We start from the raw sequence: 18,385 nt of genomic DNA on the forward strand, positions 1-18,385 counted from the left end.
CAGTCATAATCAAGAGCAGAATTACATGAAAAAGATAATTTTGAACATGTTTCAGAACTACTATACTATTGAATTCATATATTTTTCACACTTTCATTTAAGCAGCTACTTTTAAACTGTGAACTTGAATCTCATGTAGATCTACTACATTCTACCCAATAGCTATTCCAAAACTCAGCATTTCTGTTAATCCTGATCCATAAATAAGGTAGCAAAAATTGAAAAAAAGTACCAGACAGTAAGATGTTTGGCTTCTTTAACCATTTGGAAGCTAGAAATATATAACATAAATTAGTTGCAAAAAGGCTCTTCTTAGGCATTACTGGTGATTAGATGACTCATTTTGCTCCTTTTACATTTCTTGTTAAACTCAATAAATGCTGTAAAGATGATATAGGTGATGTTTGTTCAAGAATCCTGGCCCAATCGAGTAACATTGAATTGTTAACATTATATATATAGACTATGATTGAGTCTCATTAGTTTTTTTTTTAGGTTTGCCTTATTCAAGATAATTGTATAATATAGAAAATTAGAAGCAATTTTATAAATGATATAAATTTATCTAATTTGTAAACTTAGCATATTTGTGCCCAATATCCAGTAAGAACAACACTTTTTGGGCCAGCAAAAGTATTTTAGAGTATAGGGATAGGAACTTCAAGTAAGTTGTCCACATTGCTCATTTACAATTGAGAGCAAAGCTGTTTGAGGTTGCAAGTAGAAATGGATTTTTTTCATCAGTTTAGGAAGTTATCATTTTTTTAGCCACTCCTATTTCTGTCTGATCTCCTTCAATTATATTATATAATTAAGAAAGCTGAGAAACAATCATCATAATATAATATATTGTGGAATAGTAGTTTAAGTGTAATCATGGGTCTAGAGAAACCCAAGTTCAGATCACAAACAGATCATAATACTCGTGGGATAACTTCGGACCAGCCACATCACTAAATGTTGTCTATCTATCACTAAGGGCTGTTGTAAGGAGCACATGAGATTTTGAAATCAATGCCTCGAGCTCCAAAATGACAGGCTAAATTTGAATATAACAAAACAATAAAAGACTCAATACTATTTTGAATTCCATACAAGTTGTATTTGACTTAATTAAATATTCATATTCTTAGATTAGGATTGTGAATCAATGAACTTCATAAGGATAGTCAGCACCATTACATTTCTGAAATTCAAAGAAAAATGGCTGATATCCAGAAAACTTCTATTTTCTCTCTTAAAATCTCTCCTTCCACAAACTGCACTATTGAAGTGCTGTTACCTTGTAAAGGAATTTCAATAACAAGATTTTTACCAGTTTTCAGATCTTGTATAGATTTTAAAGGTGAGAGTAACAGCAGTCAGCTTCATGATCCATTTCCACCTTTAAACTTCGCAAAGTCTGAAAAATTCTGGCCATGTCATGGAATGTCTACTGTAACACTCAAACAGGCTGGGAGGTGGTAAGCCCTCACTGGCCTCAGTGGCTGGCCCCCCATTCAGTTAGTTCCTAAACAACTTCTTACTAAATCCAGAATTACACAAGAGATTCCTAGATAAATGCATACACAGCAACATTTTAATCAGTCAACTGTGTTTTAATAAGGAAATTTCTTGAATCAGTGTAGATATTATCTACAAAAAAATGATTGTTTTGGCAGTTTACAAATTTTGTTTCAAGCTATACTTCAAAATATAAACCTAAATATTAGAGAATGCCTAAAAATATAGAACAACTTTAACCTTGATTTAACATCTCCTTTAAAACAAAAAATGTCCTATCATATTCAAATGGATTAAATTCAACCATTATAAAACTATAAGGAATGGCAGACTGTATTACTGTACTGATTTTAGAAGTGAATTCTCATTAATACCCAAAAAGATGTTTATAGTTATTAAAAATAAAGTGGCCTTTTTCATTTAAACATTTAAAAGGTTGCACAAAACATTCTGATATCAATAATCAAAAAGGCATTAATTTTATTATATATTTTTTGTTAACAGTAGGAACTATGGCGTTGAAGGACTTTCCAAGTAAAAAGCAGTTCTCTTTGGGGATATTAGTCAATTAATTTAATAAAGTTCTGTTTTAAGACGATTTTTCTTTTCTGTTGCGAGGTGAGTCTGCTCCATTTGAGGTTAATGTTCCATTGATTCCATTTTCTAAAAAAAAAACACAACAAAAAAACATAATTAATTCTCTTCTCTGGATTCCAAGCCCATAGATTATGAAGATTTAAAGCATCTTAATAGAGAGCTTTAAAATTAATTCCGGGGAAGAAGCTTCAAGCACATCATAAATCAGAATATTTTTCACAGATGCTTTAGTTGTATAATGTCCAGAGATTTCAACTGGCCCATTTTAAAATCGTATTCATTTTCGCCTCTAACAAAAAATGACTGCTGAATCACGTTCTGCCACTTTAGAACATTAGGGAAATGGAGAAAGCAGGTCCTTCTGGGGAGAATACAGCTCATCAGTTTTCTCCCTCTTTGGGTATCATTCTCTCAGCAATTGTACCCAAAGCATGCAGGGCCATTACTCATATTTTCTGAGATAACAATGCATTTTTTCTTTTCTGACCCCTTATTCTATTTTAGCTTTCACTTGAAGAACTTAATAGTTTTGCCCAATTTTGCTCCTCTCTCCCCCTTTTCTTCATTCCCCAGACCAAATATGTAACAAAATTGGCCAAGCCATCTACTAGTACTCCAAGAAAAAATAAGCATAATAGTCTTATTGTGAGCTGCCAAGAAAATACGGGTAGTCCTTGGGTTATGATGGCAACTGGGATTGGAATTTCCACCATTAAGAGATGCAGTCATAAAGTGTAACATTCAGGTGATCACACTATTTACTGTTGGCAATCCTAACAGTCTTGGTTGCCATCATAACCCCAGAATCATGTGGGTTGTTAAGTGAGGACCTGACATGACGACATGGACAGGAATTCTAGGCAAGCCGGCTGGTGTGCGTATGTGGGAGGAAAGTGCTGCATGTTGTGCCGTGTGGAACAAGAGTAAGCACCATGGGGTGGGTGCTATGGAGAGCGAATGAGTGACTTACAACCTCCTGCTGGCTTTCCAATTCACTTTGCTTGTGGGAAGTCAGCAGGTAATTATGCCAATGGTGACCACGTGTCTGCAAGACTCTGCAACCATTCTAATTGCAAGCCAGTTGCCCAGTATCCATTCACATAACCCATAGGAATGGTGCAACAGTCACAACTTTGCAGGCTGGGTTGTTCAGTGAAGTTGTATCTTTGAACAGTCAATGAATGATTTTTAGCAACCCAAATAGCCTGTACTAGATGCCCAATGAGGTGTTGCAGATTTATATTAGAAAACTTGTTATCAGATTAAACCACATCATTTATAGTTTCCTAGCTGTGCAAAGCAACTACTTCCCTTTTGTACTTCTGCCAAAAGTATACAGAAATCATTAAAGCACAAACCTCTTTCTTTTTTCGAGGGCTTGCCTTTTGTTGTCATAAACTTCTTTTTCACTGGTTGAGGGGGTGAAGAATGTTCTCTCCACCGTCTTAATTGGAAATTAATAAACTTCCACATCATAAAAGCCTGTGTTAAACAGATTGACGCCAGCACACTGATTCTATAAAGACCAAATAGAATATTAGAATTAGAATATTAGATTAGAAAAACTGTTTCTTTTAGGAAGATGTTTCTGGAAAGCTACTAACTAATCTTTAATTTGCTTGTTACTGGTGTAAACAATTTGGTATATTGGTGGACTAGCAAAAGGAAGATCATAAATAGGAATACATATATTAAGAGAATCATTGTTTAAAAAGTCACATAGCAAATCCATGTTTCTATGCAGCAACTAAATTAGAATGCTATGGATCAGATATAATAGTTTAACCTAGGGCACATCTGTCCTGCATTCTGAAGACCATTTTTACTATATCTCCTGAAAGAGATCAAACCATATGGCTAGATAAATGCCAGCATAATAGTTGGAAGAATAGAAAATATTGTGATAGCATGCTTCCAAGAACTGCAAATACAGCCAGAGTCTTCTGTAATTAAAAATAAACAAGTTTATTCTGAAAGTGAGCATCACGCATCTTGCTATTATTTCTCCTCTTCCTCCTTTTTGTACTTTCTAATTATCAGACATCACTAAGTGGTTACTCTCACTCTACCATAAAACTATAATTGAGCTATTAAAACGTAACATTGAAGAACCTAGGAAGAGCTGCTGCCTCTGGGAAAGTTGTTAAAGGGGAAAACAGAATATGCCAAAAAATATATTTTCACACTGACATTTAACTTTAGTGCCATTCACTATTAAAACATTTTGGTAACCATGAACTTGCAAGTGGCCTTTGATTTACGACAATAATTTGTCATAAAGTGGTACAGTGACATGACTGCCCCCAATTTTATAACTTTTAGTCACTAAGCAACTTAACCATGGTCATTAAGTGAGACATTACATGACCCTGACTTGTGACCATCTGCTGGCTTTCCCATTGACTTTACTTGTCGGAAACCGGCTAGGAAAGTTACAAATGGTGATCATGTGACTGCATGATGCTGCAAGTGTTGTTAACTGGCTTCCAAGCACCCAGATTGCAATCAAGGAACTTCAAGAATGCTACGGTGAATGTAAGTGTGAAGATCAGTCTTATCGCATCTTTGAATAGTCATTAAAAAAATGGTCACAAGTCAAAGATTACCTGTATCATATAATTATTATCCTATGTATTCTAATTCAAAACAGATGGTACAATTAGCAAGCATCTGCTAATTTGGAGCATTACAATTTAGTTTGGCCCTGTAGATAATTCAAACAAGCCCAGGTTAGGAAAATCATGATTTTAAAGCATCATAAAAATGACAAAAGAATATAGTAAAAGGTATTTTAAATATTCATTTTATTTCTCCTAATAACATACCCAATATTCCTAACAAAGACAACAGCATTCTCAAGCAACTAGTTCAAGACAAATCTCTCTGAAAATAACTTTTGTTTTAGTATCATATGCTCCATGAACACATATCTGTATTATACCTGATTGGCAGCACATTAAAGTTTCCAGTACTAAAATCCAAAGTTTGATTCTCTGCTCTAGCAAGGCCAAATCCAACAGTAAGGACAGACAGAATTAAGGTCAGGAGTCTTCCCAAAACAAAAAGAACAGCCCACAATGTAAACCTAGCAGGAAGAAATAAAAGATACATGATTTATCAGAATTCATCCACTGACTGTGTTATTCACATCTCCACTTTCAGATATTTATACGCATTATGTACTAAGTTTTCTGGGCGAATAATTACGCTTGCTAAGATAAAACATTTTTGAAATGTATCAGGAAAGATTCTTCTGTATATGATGCTATTGAGCTCTGACATGGATTTGATACAACATTGCTAGCCCCCACTGATAAAGCACAAAAAACCTTCTGGAAAAGCTATTGTGTATTCTTCAGTTGAAGGATCTATTCTAGGCGAGTATTCCTAGGTATGGACATATCAAGACCATCCTTTAAAATTAACAAATTTGACATCCTTGCATGTAAATGAATATACCAATCATGTTTAATTCTATTTTGAACAAAAAGCTCATATAAGCACAGCTATTAATATATGACATACAGCGTATGCATCTTTGATTTATTTTAAAAGCCAGTAATATTCACTGTATTGTTATATACAATATATGTATGTATTTATGCATTCAGCAAGTATTAACTAATAGTTCTATACAACATTTATAATATGAAAGATAGCACATGTGAGATATGACAGTAGAAGCATATATACCCTTTCTGATGTTTTTCATCACTGAAGTAAAAAAGTCTGGAGATATGGAACAGAAACTCCACAAAGTAATGTAACACAAGAAGAACAAGACCAAGATGAGTCAAACTATAAAAAAAGAAAAAGAATACACCAGATGTTAATTGGCAAAGAAACAAAAGACCTTTAGAAATGTTTGTCATAAAAGTGGATCTTGAGAACATTTGGTACATCTAGGATAGAATACCAATCTCAAATTCTCAGCGCAACTAAAGGATGGAAACTGGTGTTGTCTCATCCTTCCTTTGAGTTGTGTAAAGAACAACACATATCTATTTGCATGGTAAACTTTTATTTATTACAAATTATTGGACTGTTATTGTACAAATTACCGGACTCCCTCCCCCAGCAAAATAACAATGCCACTCACTTTAACAGATAAGCTCCAGTGATATGGAAAAGATATAGTCCAATGTAAACAATCTGGCGAGGAATGTCTTCCTATGAAAGAGATGCAAGCTTATGAATTCTCCAAGAATTCTTATCATATTCAATTAGCTTTCATAGTTGTGTTTCTTATCTATAGTGGGCAAAAAAGTATTTAGTCAGTCACCAATTGTGCAAGTTCTCCCACTTAAAAAGATGAGAGAGGCCTGTAATTGGCATCATAGGTAGACCCCAACTATGAGGGGTAAAATGTTAAAAAAAAGCAAACAATCACATTGGCTGATTTGGAAATAATTTATTTGCAAATTATGGTGGAAAATAAGTATTTGGTCACCTACAAACAAGCAAGATTTGTGGCTCTCACAGACCTGTACCTTCTTCTTTAAGAGGCTCCTCTGTCCTGCACTCATCACCTGTATCAATGGCACCTGTTTGAACTTGTTATCAATATAAAAGACACCTGTCCACAACCACAAACAGTCACACTCCAAACTCCACTATGGTGAAGACCAAAGAGCTGTCAAAGGGCACCAGAAACAAAATTGTAGACCTGCACCAGGCTGGGAAGACTGAATCTACAATAGGCAAGCAGCTTGGTATGAACAAATCAACTGTGGGAGCAATAATTAGAAAATGGAAGACATATAAGACCACTGATAATCTCCCTCGATCTGGGGCTCCACACAAGATCTCACCCCGAGGGGTCAAAATGATCACAAGAACAGTGAGCAAAAATTCCAGGACCACACGGGGGGACCTAGTGAATGATCTGCAGAGCGCTGGGACCAACGTAACAAAGGCTACCATCAGTAACACACTATGTCGCAGGGACTCAGATCCTGCAGTGCCAGACGTCTCCCCCTGCTTAAGCCAGTACATGTCCGGGCCTGTCTGAAGTTTGCTAGAGAGCATTTGGATGATCCAGAAAAGGATTGGGAGAATGTCATATGGTCAGATGAAACCAAAATAGAACTGTTTAGTAGAAACACAACTCGTCATGTTTGGAGGAGAGAGAATGCTGAGTTGCATCCAAAGAACACCATACCTACTGTGAAGCATGGGGGTGGCAACATCATGCTTTGGGGCTGTTTCTCTGCAAAGGGACCAGGACGACTGATCCGTGTACAGGACAGAATGAATGGGGCCATGTATCGTGAGATTTTGAGTGCAAACCTCCTTCCATCAGCAAGGGCATTGAAGATGAAACGTGGCTGGGTCTTTCAACATGACAATGATCCCAAACATACCACCTGGGCAACGAAGGAGTGGCTTCATAAGAAGCATTTCAAGGTCCTGGAGTGGCTTAGCCAGTCTCCAGATCTCAACCCCATAGAAAACCTTTGGAGGGAGTTGAAAGTCTGTGTTGCCCAGTGACAGTCCCAAAGCATCACTGCTTTAGAGGAGATCTGCATGGAGGAATGGGTCAACATACCAGCAACAGTGTGTGCCAACCTTGTGAAGACTTACAGGAAACGTTTGACCTCTGTCATTGTCAACAAAGGATATATAACAAAGTATTGAGATAAACTTTTGATATTGACCAAATACTTATTTTCCACCATAATTTGCAAATAAATTCTTTCCCAATCAGCCAATGTGATTGTTTGGGGGTTTTTTTTTTTTACATTTTGTCTCTCATAGTTGAGGTCTACTTATGATGCCAATTACAGGCCTCTCTCACCTTTTTAAATGGGAGAACTTGCACAATTGGTAGCTGACTAAATACTTTTTTGCCCCACTGTATATCCCTCTCCAATTGTCAGCCCCAAATGTTGCAGAATATGCTGTCTGGGAATTATAGGAATTGTTGTCCATTATCTGACACTTAGAAAAAAATATTAAACTCATAAATTTACTGCAAAATTGTATGATCAATAAATCCTCTCTTTCTTGCTTACTTTTGTTTTTAATAGAAAATACCATGTTTGTTAGTGGTATAAAACACTTAAACTATTCCATTACTGCCTAAAAAGAATCTGTTTAATTTATGTAGTGATCTTAAAAAAGGACACTATAACAGGGTATATAACATGCTAAGCTGTAACAGTTTATTTATTCATGTCTCAGTGTACGGTAAGAAATAAGTTTTTATTAAAATAAATGATAATGTTGCTCACTCACAAAAGTTCCAGGATAGGTAAATTTATAACTTAAGTTCCACACTGTAACAGATCTTACTGCAACAGTCCAAAACTGAATATGGGGAATATTTGAGAGTGGGGAAGAGTCATAATGTTAAACCAGACTCTTAGAAGAAGAAACTATAGAAGCTTCATTTCTTGGTTTTTTTAAAACTAATCAAGAAGCTGTTTCTCAATTTGAGACGCTGCTCGAACTGGCTGCAAGAGCAGGGAAGAGAGAGGAAGATTTGGATTGGCTGAATCAGGAAACAAAATCTTCCATAAACGCAAGTAGGACAAGAGCACGAGAGTCTGAAGTTACATATCTAAACCTTACATATTCATTCTCTCTTGACATTTTTTTCAGATTACAAGCAAACTCCATTTTAAAGGTACCTTTCTTTGCAAATCCCATAAACAAAATACTGCTTCTTCTTGTCAGGATAACCATATTTATTATTTATGCATTTAATTTGTAAGCTCATGGACAAGGTATTACATGCAATCTTACTTTTTTTATCTTCTGAAAATAGAATTCTGGAAAGGCATGAAACCAGTATGCCATCTGTGAGATATAAAAGAACTTCATTTGAAACCTGCAGAATACAACATGCAAAAATCAAAATTAAAATGTACTGATTATTTCATATAAAAACCTTTATTGAGCTAAGTTTTTACAATGGAGTAATTGATATTTTTGGAGCACCTAAAAACTAATGACATAAGATTACGATAGATGCATTGCTAATAAAATAATTTATGTTATTTGCCTGAAAATACTAGATATCTTTATACATAATTAAGTAGATTATTATTTTAATAACTACTAAAGTCAGGTGGGATAAAATAAGAAATTATGAATTAAACTCTTAATTAAAATAACTCACGGCATTGATGTGTGTGGGTAGTCTCTCCAGAGTGATGTTGGATCTGATACATAGTTTTCCTGAAAATAAGAAATAGGAAATATTAATCCAATGCCCTGTGAAGTTGCTTAATCTCTTTCTAAGCATGGTTGATAGCATGGAAGGCTGACATAGAAATCTGTATTAAACGACTTAGCAAGCCTTAAACTGAACTGTGATCTCCTTGTTTTAAACAAAGTGCTCTAAATTCAAGAAAGAGAAGCAGCAGTTTTATATGAACTACATATTTCATAAAACTCAAATTAATGCCAGATGCTTATAAGACAACTTCAACGAAATGTGAACTCCTTGTTGTACCATACAACTATCTGAGAATCTTCCCTGGACACAAATGTATCTTGGCTGACAAGTCCACATAAATAAATGACTTGATAACTTATACAGCCCAAGTATCACTCCCGCTTAATAATTTCATTTAGCAGCATATTTTATAATATTTTTTTTGCATTCTAGGTTTAGCATTTTAAACTTCGGTATCTATTGTCCCAGGAAAGTATTGATCTTCCTTGGATCTTTTCACTTGTATACTGCAGCCAATAAGTGTAGCCATTATTAGTATATTATTTATCTTTGACTTTCCTTTCAAGCAATAAAATGAATGGCACTATCTGTGTATTTACAATTCTTCTGGAAAACTTAACATTACTTTGAGCATTCCATTACCATAGATCAGAACTAATGACTCAAAAGGGAATTATAAAAAAAATGAAAAACATTTTTGATGTGATGACTACTTTCAAGGCAACATAGTTGTGTGATCATAGTCAACTATTTTACTCCCCATTATATATTTTCCTCTAACTTACTCACCGACACAAGGATGCTTGTTCCCCAGACGCAAGAAAAAAGGTAAAATGCACTGAGTTGTCCAGATTCATTGAATTTACTGTGTTTTGTTTTGGAAAAGTGCATTCGCCTATTAATTTTCTAAAGAAAAAAGTTATCTCATTATTGATAGTTATGATAGTTTAGATAGTAAATTACTTGTCATATATATCAAAAGTCCATAATGCAAGTCTACAATGCATTCAATCAGTCAACTTCTACTGTGGTAGTGTCCGTTATTATTCTAACAAATAGTACTTACATCTAACACATATTCTTGAATAACAGCATGTATGATTATTGCCACTAGCATGTAGAAGAAAACAGTAGCCAGATCTTTGATACCGTAATGATATAATGTCACTGTTTCTGTAGGCTGGTTTTCTGAGAGGAAAAAAGAACAATATTTAAGAATGCATCTGTTTTAACCAGCCTCATCAAATTTATATCAGGAATCAAAACATATCTAATTTTATTTCTATATTCCAAGCCAATACAAAACAGTAGTAGTACAGGAAGAACCACCAAGGGAACAGTTTAAAATATTGACATTGATCAGATTTTCACTATCTTCCTGTCCAAATTTTAAATTTACAAGTTCATTAGCAAACATAAAGATTTAATTTAAGCTGTGATTTCTAAACTGATCTACAGATCACTGCTGGTTCATAGGGATCTCCATGTTGATTTGCCAACACCTATCCTCTGCCTTTGATCTGCCCTTCTCTTTTCACTGGCAATTAGCTGGCTGGCTGACCACTGATGCAAGAGGGAGGCTGAGGGAAAACAGAAAGTGGACTCTGGCTTGATTAGCTGGCTGTTGGTGCACTAAGGTCTCTAACAGGCAGTTGGCCAGAGTCTGCTCACTTCTTAGCTCAAGTAAACAAGTAAGTACTTCGACATACTTTTTTTGATACAAAAGTTATTTTAAAATGGAGGACATGACTATAAACAAACTCATCACAGAGTTTCTTTTGATATAAGAAGAAGAAGGGAAGCCCATGTCTTTTTGGAACATTTAGTAATTTGTGTTATAGAAAGTTCAAGCAATATTCCTTTAGGGGATGCAAAGCAGATGCCAAACCATAGTTTCAAACCATGTAAACAAGCTTTGCAAGATTTATTTCCTCTTCTAGAAAACTGATTCCTTTCTAGATCTGTAGTATACAAAATATGTCATTTTGTTGGAACTGGAAAAGATATGCTTGTCCATTAAGTACAAGTCAAAATTAGAAACTATAATAAAATAGTGGCTTTGAGCTTTATATTATCTATCTATCTATCTATCTATCTATCTATCTATCTATCTATCTATCTATCTATCTATCTATCTATCATCTATCTACCTACCTACCTACCTACCTACCTACCTACCTACCTACCTACCAACCAACCAACCAACCAACCAACCAACCAACCAACCAACCAAATAAATTTATTGGCTGCCCATCTTACTACAAGGTAAAAATATAGACAAATCATATTTTATTATTTTTATGAAAGAACTAATTCTGATTTTCTACAAAACAAGAAGAAAATATGAAATCTCCATCCCCAAGAGGAGGATTTAGCAAAGACTGGAAGATTCCAAATCTCAGAGCCTTTCAAACAGCACTGATAGAGAATTGAACCATATGATTATATATCTAAACCACTTCTGTGATCTTAAGTCACAACTGGAGCATTTTTCACAATGTTCACAAACATTTCACAATGTTCAGCAGCACTTCTGCTGCTATTTCGGTATGTCATTCACATTTGGTTATCATTCTCTTAAGATACAATATGTTCCTGGTATACAATAATATTGCAGACGAATACCCAAACTTTTATTAGAAGATTACCTGTAACAGGAATGGTAATATTGTACTGAAGAGTAACAAAGACAACAGCTGCTTTGGCTGTAACCTGCAATAAAACAATTTGTCTGAATAAAACTGTGTGATTGCATGGTAAATCATAGGAACATCAATATTCTTTCATATATCTGAAAAAATACATTTAACAGACTGAAAAATAATGAACTAGATCGAATTAAAAATAAAGGTCGACTGGCTAATTGCAAATAAGGATTCTGGAATTTTTTTTTTGTTAGCCTGCTGGCTATGGGAAGAACTGAATGTAAACTTCCTTGACCAGTTACTGTGTTTCCCCAAAAATAAGACCGGGTCTTATTTTCTTTTTACCCACAAAATATGGCTTGGGCCTTATTATCAGGGGAGGGCTTATTGTTTCGGGGTTGTCGGGTGGCTGCTCTCTTGCGAGCAGGCTCCCAAAGAGCTGGGCATGGCCTCAGGGGCGAACGGCTGTGTTGTGCTGTCACAGCAGCGCAGTACAGCAGCCATTAAGCGACCACACTCACGAGCAGCCACCCGGCAAACCCCCTTTCCAGTCGGGCACAGCGCGTGAGATCCTGTTCGCTGCTGCCTGGTTCTCAGGGCTTGGCGCCCTCAAAATGCCAGTGAATGACGCTCTGCATGGCTGGAGAGGGGGATTGCATGAGCGGCTGTTCTGCTCCTGCTTGCACGGCTCCCAGCCTCACGATGCCCTGGCCCACCTCTCCCTGCAGACCCAGAGCACCTCCGCTGCCGCCGCCATCCCAACATGACTTTTTCTGTGGCTTCCAAACTGAGTCTTCCAGCAGTGGCCGCTCTGGGTGTACACTCTATGATTGTATGCTCTGGGACTACGCTCTGCCGGCAGCTGGCCCTTAACCATAGAGTGTATGCCCAGAATGGCCACTGCCAGAAGACTCGGTTTGGAAGCCGCCGAAAAAGCCATGCTGGGATGATGGCGGCGGCAGCAGCGGAGGTGCTCTGGCTCTGCAGGGAGAGCTGGGCCAGGGCATCGTGAGGCTGGAAGGCGCGCGAGTGGGAGCAGAACAGCCGCTTGCGCAATCCCCCTCACCAGCCGTGCAGAGCGCCATTCACTGGAATTTCGAAGGCGCCAAGCCCTGAGAACCGGGTGGCAGAGAACAGGAGCTCACGCTGCTTGGTGATACCCCTAGGTCAGTGAATGGCGCTGTGCCCAACTGGAAAGGGGGTTTGCCGGGTGGCTGCTCGTGAGTGTGGTCGCTTCATGGCTACTGTGCTGCGCTGCTGCGACAGCCCCACAGAGCTGTTCGCCCCTGAGGCTGTGCCCGTCTCTTTGGGTCCGCTCGCAAGACAGCAGCCGCCCGGCAACCCCCCTCTTCAGCTGGGCACAGAGCCGCTCACCAACCTAGGGTATCCCGAAGGCGCCAAGCAACGCGATCACCTTCGCCCCTCTCGGTTCCCACGGCTTGGCACTTTTGGGATACCGCTAGGTTGGTGAGTGGTGCTCTGCCTGGCCAGAGGTGGGCGGTTGTCTAGGGGGCTTATTTGCGGGGGAGGCCTTATATTTTTGCCCACTAGAAAAATAAGGCAAGGCTTTAGTTTCAGGACATGTTGTATCTTCAGGGAAACACGGTAGTCACCTGGAAGGAAACTATATCTACAGCATGGCAAATGAACTATCACCTATAAACCACTGCTGTCCAAATAACGTAATTGTATTAATGGTAATTCTGCTATCAAATTATTATTTTTAACCACAAAAGCCTTATTTAAAGCGGTAATTAGCTAATTAGAAACTTATTCAGACATTACATTATGACATCACAAATTGGCAAAATAATACCGAACAGACTTCATCTTCTGCATTCTCTTCCACATTTGAAGAACTAAAGAGTATTATACTGATTAAGTACATTTTACACAGTAGTGGCTGAGTTCACACTGAACCATCACTGATTTAAAAATGGATTACTCAATTCAATTTCCTGGCTTTGCACAACACTAAGCCCTACATTAACGATACTGATTGCATTCAGAAAAAAAAAATCTGAATTGAAAGCCAATCCATAATCCACAGCATATTCAGCCTAGGAAGTGTGGAACCCCAGCCAATGATTATTCAGCACAAAAGACAGACTGCTATTCTTCCTTGAAATTCTAATTTCACACCTTTCAAGGCGGCCTATTTTCTCCATGGTAAAAGTGATCAGGACTAGAAATGTGAAAATTTACGCCATTTAAATCCTTGATTATCTTTTGGAGCAAATTTTCTAACGGTGGGTGAAGCTCCAAAGCTTTGGTGTCCCCCCCTCCCCCGAAAAGCAAGTTGTGAAACTGGGGCATGCTGCAGCCCTTCTTCCGGTACCCGTTTCTATACTCCAGCTGTAACAGGCAAAACTGGATACGTGTCATACCATCCTCAGGGGCGTGAACCAACCCCGCCCCTTCTGATGTGCACCGCGGACGGCTCTCCGTACACGTCACCAGCCATTTCTCCTTTTCCGAAGCGGCGGAGAGGAGTCGCTTGCCGCAACGCCCCATGGGGTTTGTAGTTCTCCGGCTGCACACAAAAGGCAGCGCGTCTTCTCTCCCCTCGCCACTCCTCCTCCCGCCAGCTTCGGCAATGGGAGACGCCTCGCCTTCCAGCCTCCCCACCCCCTCGCCCCAACCCTGCCGGCCTTTCCCGCCCCGAAATCACAGAGGCGGCCAACTCCCCCCGCCCCGACACCGAGCTCTTGCTCCGAGTGCCACGTAACCTATCCCGAGACCAGGAGCTCCCGCGCTGGAACGGAGCGTGCGGGGAGCAGCTCCGTCTCCCAAAAACACGCAACTCCCTTTTCTCTTTTCCTCTCCCCTGACAGTTTCGGGCAGCTCAGCATCGCCAGTCGCTGCTGCACACGCTTGCTTCGAAACCCGTTCGGTTCAATTTGATTTCCCAGGAAAGGGGCGTAAAATAGAAACAAGCGAGAACGGGCTTTCGCCAGGACGCTGCAGCTGCCCGAAGACGCTCCACTGAGACGATGCAATGGGTGGGAGACCCTCTTAGACGAGGGACTAACGGTCTGATGAGCCAACAGGGACAAGGACCCCACCGGCCGTATCCGTGGAGAAGGGACCAGCGCTCCCGCCGGCAGGTGGTTGCACCTTTGAGTTGCTAGACGCTCTTGGCATCACCTCGCTGCTGTCATTACTATGTACAGCTCTACCTGCCCGCCTTCTTTTCAGACAAGAACAGGCAATAATACAAGGTATTATAATACAATTGCAGCAGCGTGCTTAACGTCCCTGTCCTAAGGTCCCCATTTATTTGTGCCCGTTTCCTGTGTTCTTATTCATGCATATTCTTACTCCTGTTATCTTATCTTCCTCTGCACTAGCGACTAGGGTAGTTTTGCGAGCAAGAGACGATCGCTTTCCTCCTCCTAATCAGCCAAGCAGTTTGTAGTACGGGGCATCCATCCATATGTTCACAGACTTGGGTATCTTTAACACGTACACCGATTCCGGCACTGCATTTACCCCACCCCTACCCACTCCAGCAGCGGCAGGAGAAGCGGCAACCGAGGCATCAAAAGGCTCACGCCCTGCGACTAGAAATCAGTTCTGGCTTTCCTGGCGTTAACCATTCCTATTCGGTCCCCTTCGTCCGTGTCTCTCTAAAACACCATCCCCGCTACCCTCCGCGCGGCCCTTCCTATCGGGTGTCCGGCAGCCCCACGGAGGTCTTGCGGCTCCTTTGCCTTCTCCCGCCTCTCACCTCGAACATGAGCCCCAGCAGGAAGACCATGGCCATGCAGGAGACGATGTCCGCGTGGTTCTGCACGACGAACTCGTGGCTGAGCACGGGAGGGTTCTTGTTAGTCTTCTTGCGGATCGCCATGGCGAGACCCTCCTCGGCCCCTGCTCGGTGGCCTCTCGCTCCGTTCCCTCGTGTGTCCGCGGCGGGGCCCGACAAGAAGAAAGCTCAGGCAGCCGCTCCGCCCAACTTCGCCTCCGCCTTTTCGGGGTGACTCTCTAGCTCCAGCGTCGGGCAAAAAACCGCCACTCGTCGTTTCCTGCCCCTCAACGCGAACGGAGGGTCCTCGCTCCCTGTGGGTTAGTCGCAGGGAATGTGCGACAGCACCCCCTTTCGGATAGGCGGACCAAATCCGGAACTCGCAGCTGATTGGCGGTGGCAAAGACGCGACGAGGCAGCTGAGAAAGCTTGGGGGCGTAAAGGGTAGAGAAAGTGGGTGGCCCTTTGCCCGGCCCTTTCGCGCGTCACTTGAACATTCAGGACGAACGTTAGCCAATCACAAAAAGGCTGCGCTTGCGGAGAAGCGCGCGCCTCCGGAGTGGTTTTGATTGTCTCGTCTGCTGAAGGTGCAGTCTCCCCCATTGTCGTCCACCAGATGGAGGCTGTCCAAATAGGAATTATAGACCGTTGTTTTTTGAGAGTTGAGAGTTAATCCGGCTCTAATATTCACCTAACCCAATATGTTCTTCTCTTTTCCTTTTATTGAGCAAGAGGTTTTACAAAAAAAATGCCTACAATTCTTCTGTTAACTTTTTGTCGACTTAATATTGTTTGAAAGTGAATCTTACAGGAAAATTTCAAATAAAAATCCCTGCCTGCCTTACTTTGGGTTTCAGAAAAGATGCAAAAAGATCCAACTGAAAACACATGAATAGACTAGTCATTAGACTAGCATCCTTAGTGTGCAATAGTTTAAACTTAGAACTTGTGAAGCAAAACAGTTTGGGCTTATTCAGTTTCCAGCAGTGGGCCAACTTGAAAGGAGCTATATAGTAGCTTTCATTGCCCTCCAAATATGTGGACTTCGATCTACAGAATTGTCCGCAGTAACTACTAGCTTGGGAGCTGACGTGTACATATTTGGAAACTCTGATTAGAGGAGGTGATTTTAGAGGACAAACATTGACATTTTCCACTGATCTTTTCTCTCTATCTTTTCCTTGCTTGTTCTTTCAGATTATAAGCAATGATCTATTTTAGAAGTTGCACTCCAATAGGTCAGGATAACCTAGCACAGGGAAATTTATTTTATTGCAATGCCTGGTAGTCAATTAAAGAAATGTGGGAAATCTGTTCTTTGAAAATGCCCATAATGCCCAATATCTCTTTATTTTCTTTCAGTTAGCATTCTCCCACATTGCAGGAATATCAAATTGGTGTCATGCCAGCCGGATGCATCCTGCGCAGGCCACGCCCACCCCAGCTCCGCAAAGGCAAAAAACATCGCAATATGTTATGTGATATCACATGACGCAATTGAGTTTGACATCTGTGCCTTAGTAGCTACATATACTGTATATATTTATAGTACAGTTTTTCAAAATTTGTTTTAAAATGATCTCTTAGGTCAATTTTTCTAAAAAATTGACAGCATGTTACCATGGATTGAAATTCAATCCACTTCTGTGGCTCTTGGGAATCAAAGAACATGTAGCAACTTTGGATACCTTGACAGAATGTTATAAACATGTCTATTAATTCTAAACTCAAAATAGAATGTATTTTTCACTTAGAACTTTTAGTATTCTATTTTTTCATAGCTATTTTTTAAATTTCACAAGATACTATATATTTTATTTTTTTCTATTTGACATGGATATTGCTGATTTGCTGTCAGCAGTATAAGCATATAGGTCTCCTTTAGGGCTCAGATGAGATGCTTGGTGTAATCAATGTCAACTTTTCACAATGTTCAGTAGTATGCAACATCATTATTCAAAGCATTTATTTCTGCCACTCCACATATCTAGACTACACAGTTTGTTCTAATGCCTTACAGGCTTTTCCTAAGGCATTCACCAAATTTATTGAGCTACAATTTTCAGCATTTCTTATTACTAAGGAATGCTGAAAATTATAGATCAACACTTCAGAGACACATTTTCCCACATTGGTTAAAAAATGTGCCATTGTTATGAATGTAAAGGCTGCAAGATCAGGCATTCAACAATTTATCAGACTGTAGGCCAAACAGGCTCAGACAGACAGTTCACATTCATAAGGGAAAGATGTTTTCTGTGATATGAACATAGGGGCCCTTGCTCTGCTAGATATAACAAAAGGTTTGATCCTTTGTAATAATGGAAGCAGAGGTTACTGTCATGAAGATATAAAAGTGAGGGCTTTAACATTGCTCGATCATACCCTTTGATTAAATCTTGAAGTTTCCAAAAAGATAGGAATACAGGAAAATTGAAACGGGAAAAAAATGCTTCAGGGGAGGCTGATCTGAAGAAATGTCAAAAATTCTAGTTAGGAATATAAATTTTAATTCTTGTGCTTTTAATGTCATTTTTTCTTCCTTTATATAATTTTAGAATTTGATGATTTTATCTTTGCCTATATCCAGCCACCATGCTTTTTATGCTTTTTTTGAAGATGCACAGAATTTTATGATTACCGTAATACATTCAAAATTGGAATTTGCAGACAAATGTAGTTCAGATCTGAACATTTCATACTTTCATT

At 39.3% G+C, this 18,385-nt stretch overlaps 1 protein-coding gene across 1 annotated transcript; it reads right to left on the reverse strand.

The window, feature by feature from the left end:
- Positions 1 to 1,959: 1,959 nt before the first annotated feature.
- Positions 1,960 to 16,001, reverse strand: TRAM1 (translocation associated membrane protein 1). The gene is made up of 11 exons (XM_081951011.1): positions 15,659 to 16,001; positions 11,932 to 11,995; positions 10,350 to 10,471; positions 10,073 to 10,189; positions 9,224 to 9,282; positions 8,848 to 8,932; positions 6,200 to 6,270; positions 5,794 to 5,898; positions 5,042 to 5,185; positions 3,459 to 3,616; positions 1,960 to 2,166 (listed from the first exon to the last, which is right to left on the reverse strand). Exons 1-11 carry the CDS (start codon positions 15,779 to 15,781, stop codon positions 2,093 to 2,095), a joined length of 1,122 nt encoding a protein of 373 aa, XP_081807137.1. The 5' UTR covers positions 15,782 to 16,001; the 3' UTR covers positions 1,960 to 2,092.
- Between the last annotated feature and the right edge of the window lie 2,384 nt (positions 16,002 to 18,385).

This window comes from Natrix helvetica (assembly GCF_964273705.1).
Source record: "Natrix helvetica genome assembly, chromosome: 4".
NCBI classification, from domain to species: domain Eukaryota; kingdom Metazoa; phylum Chordata; class Lepidosauria; order Squamata; family Natricidae; genus Natrix; species Natrix helvetica.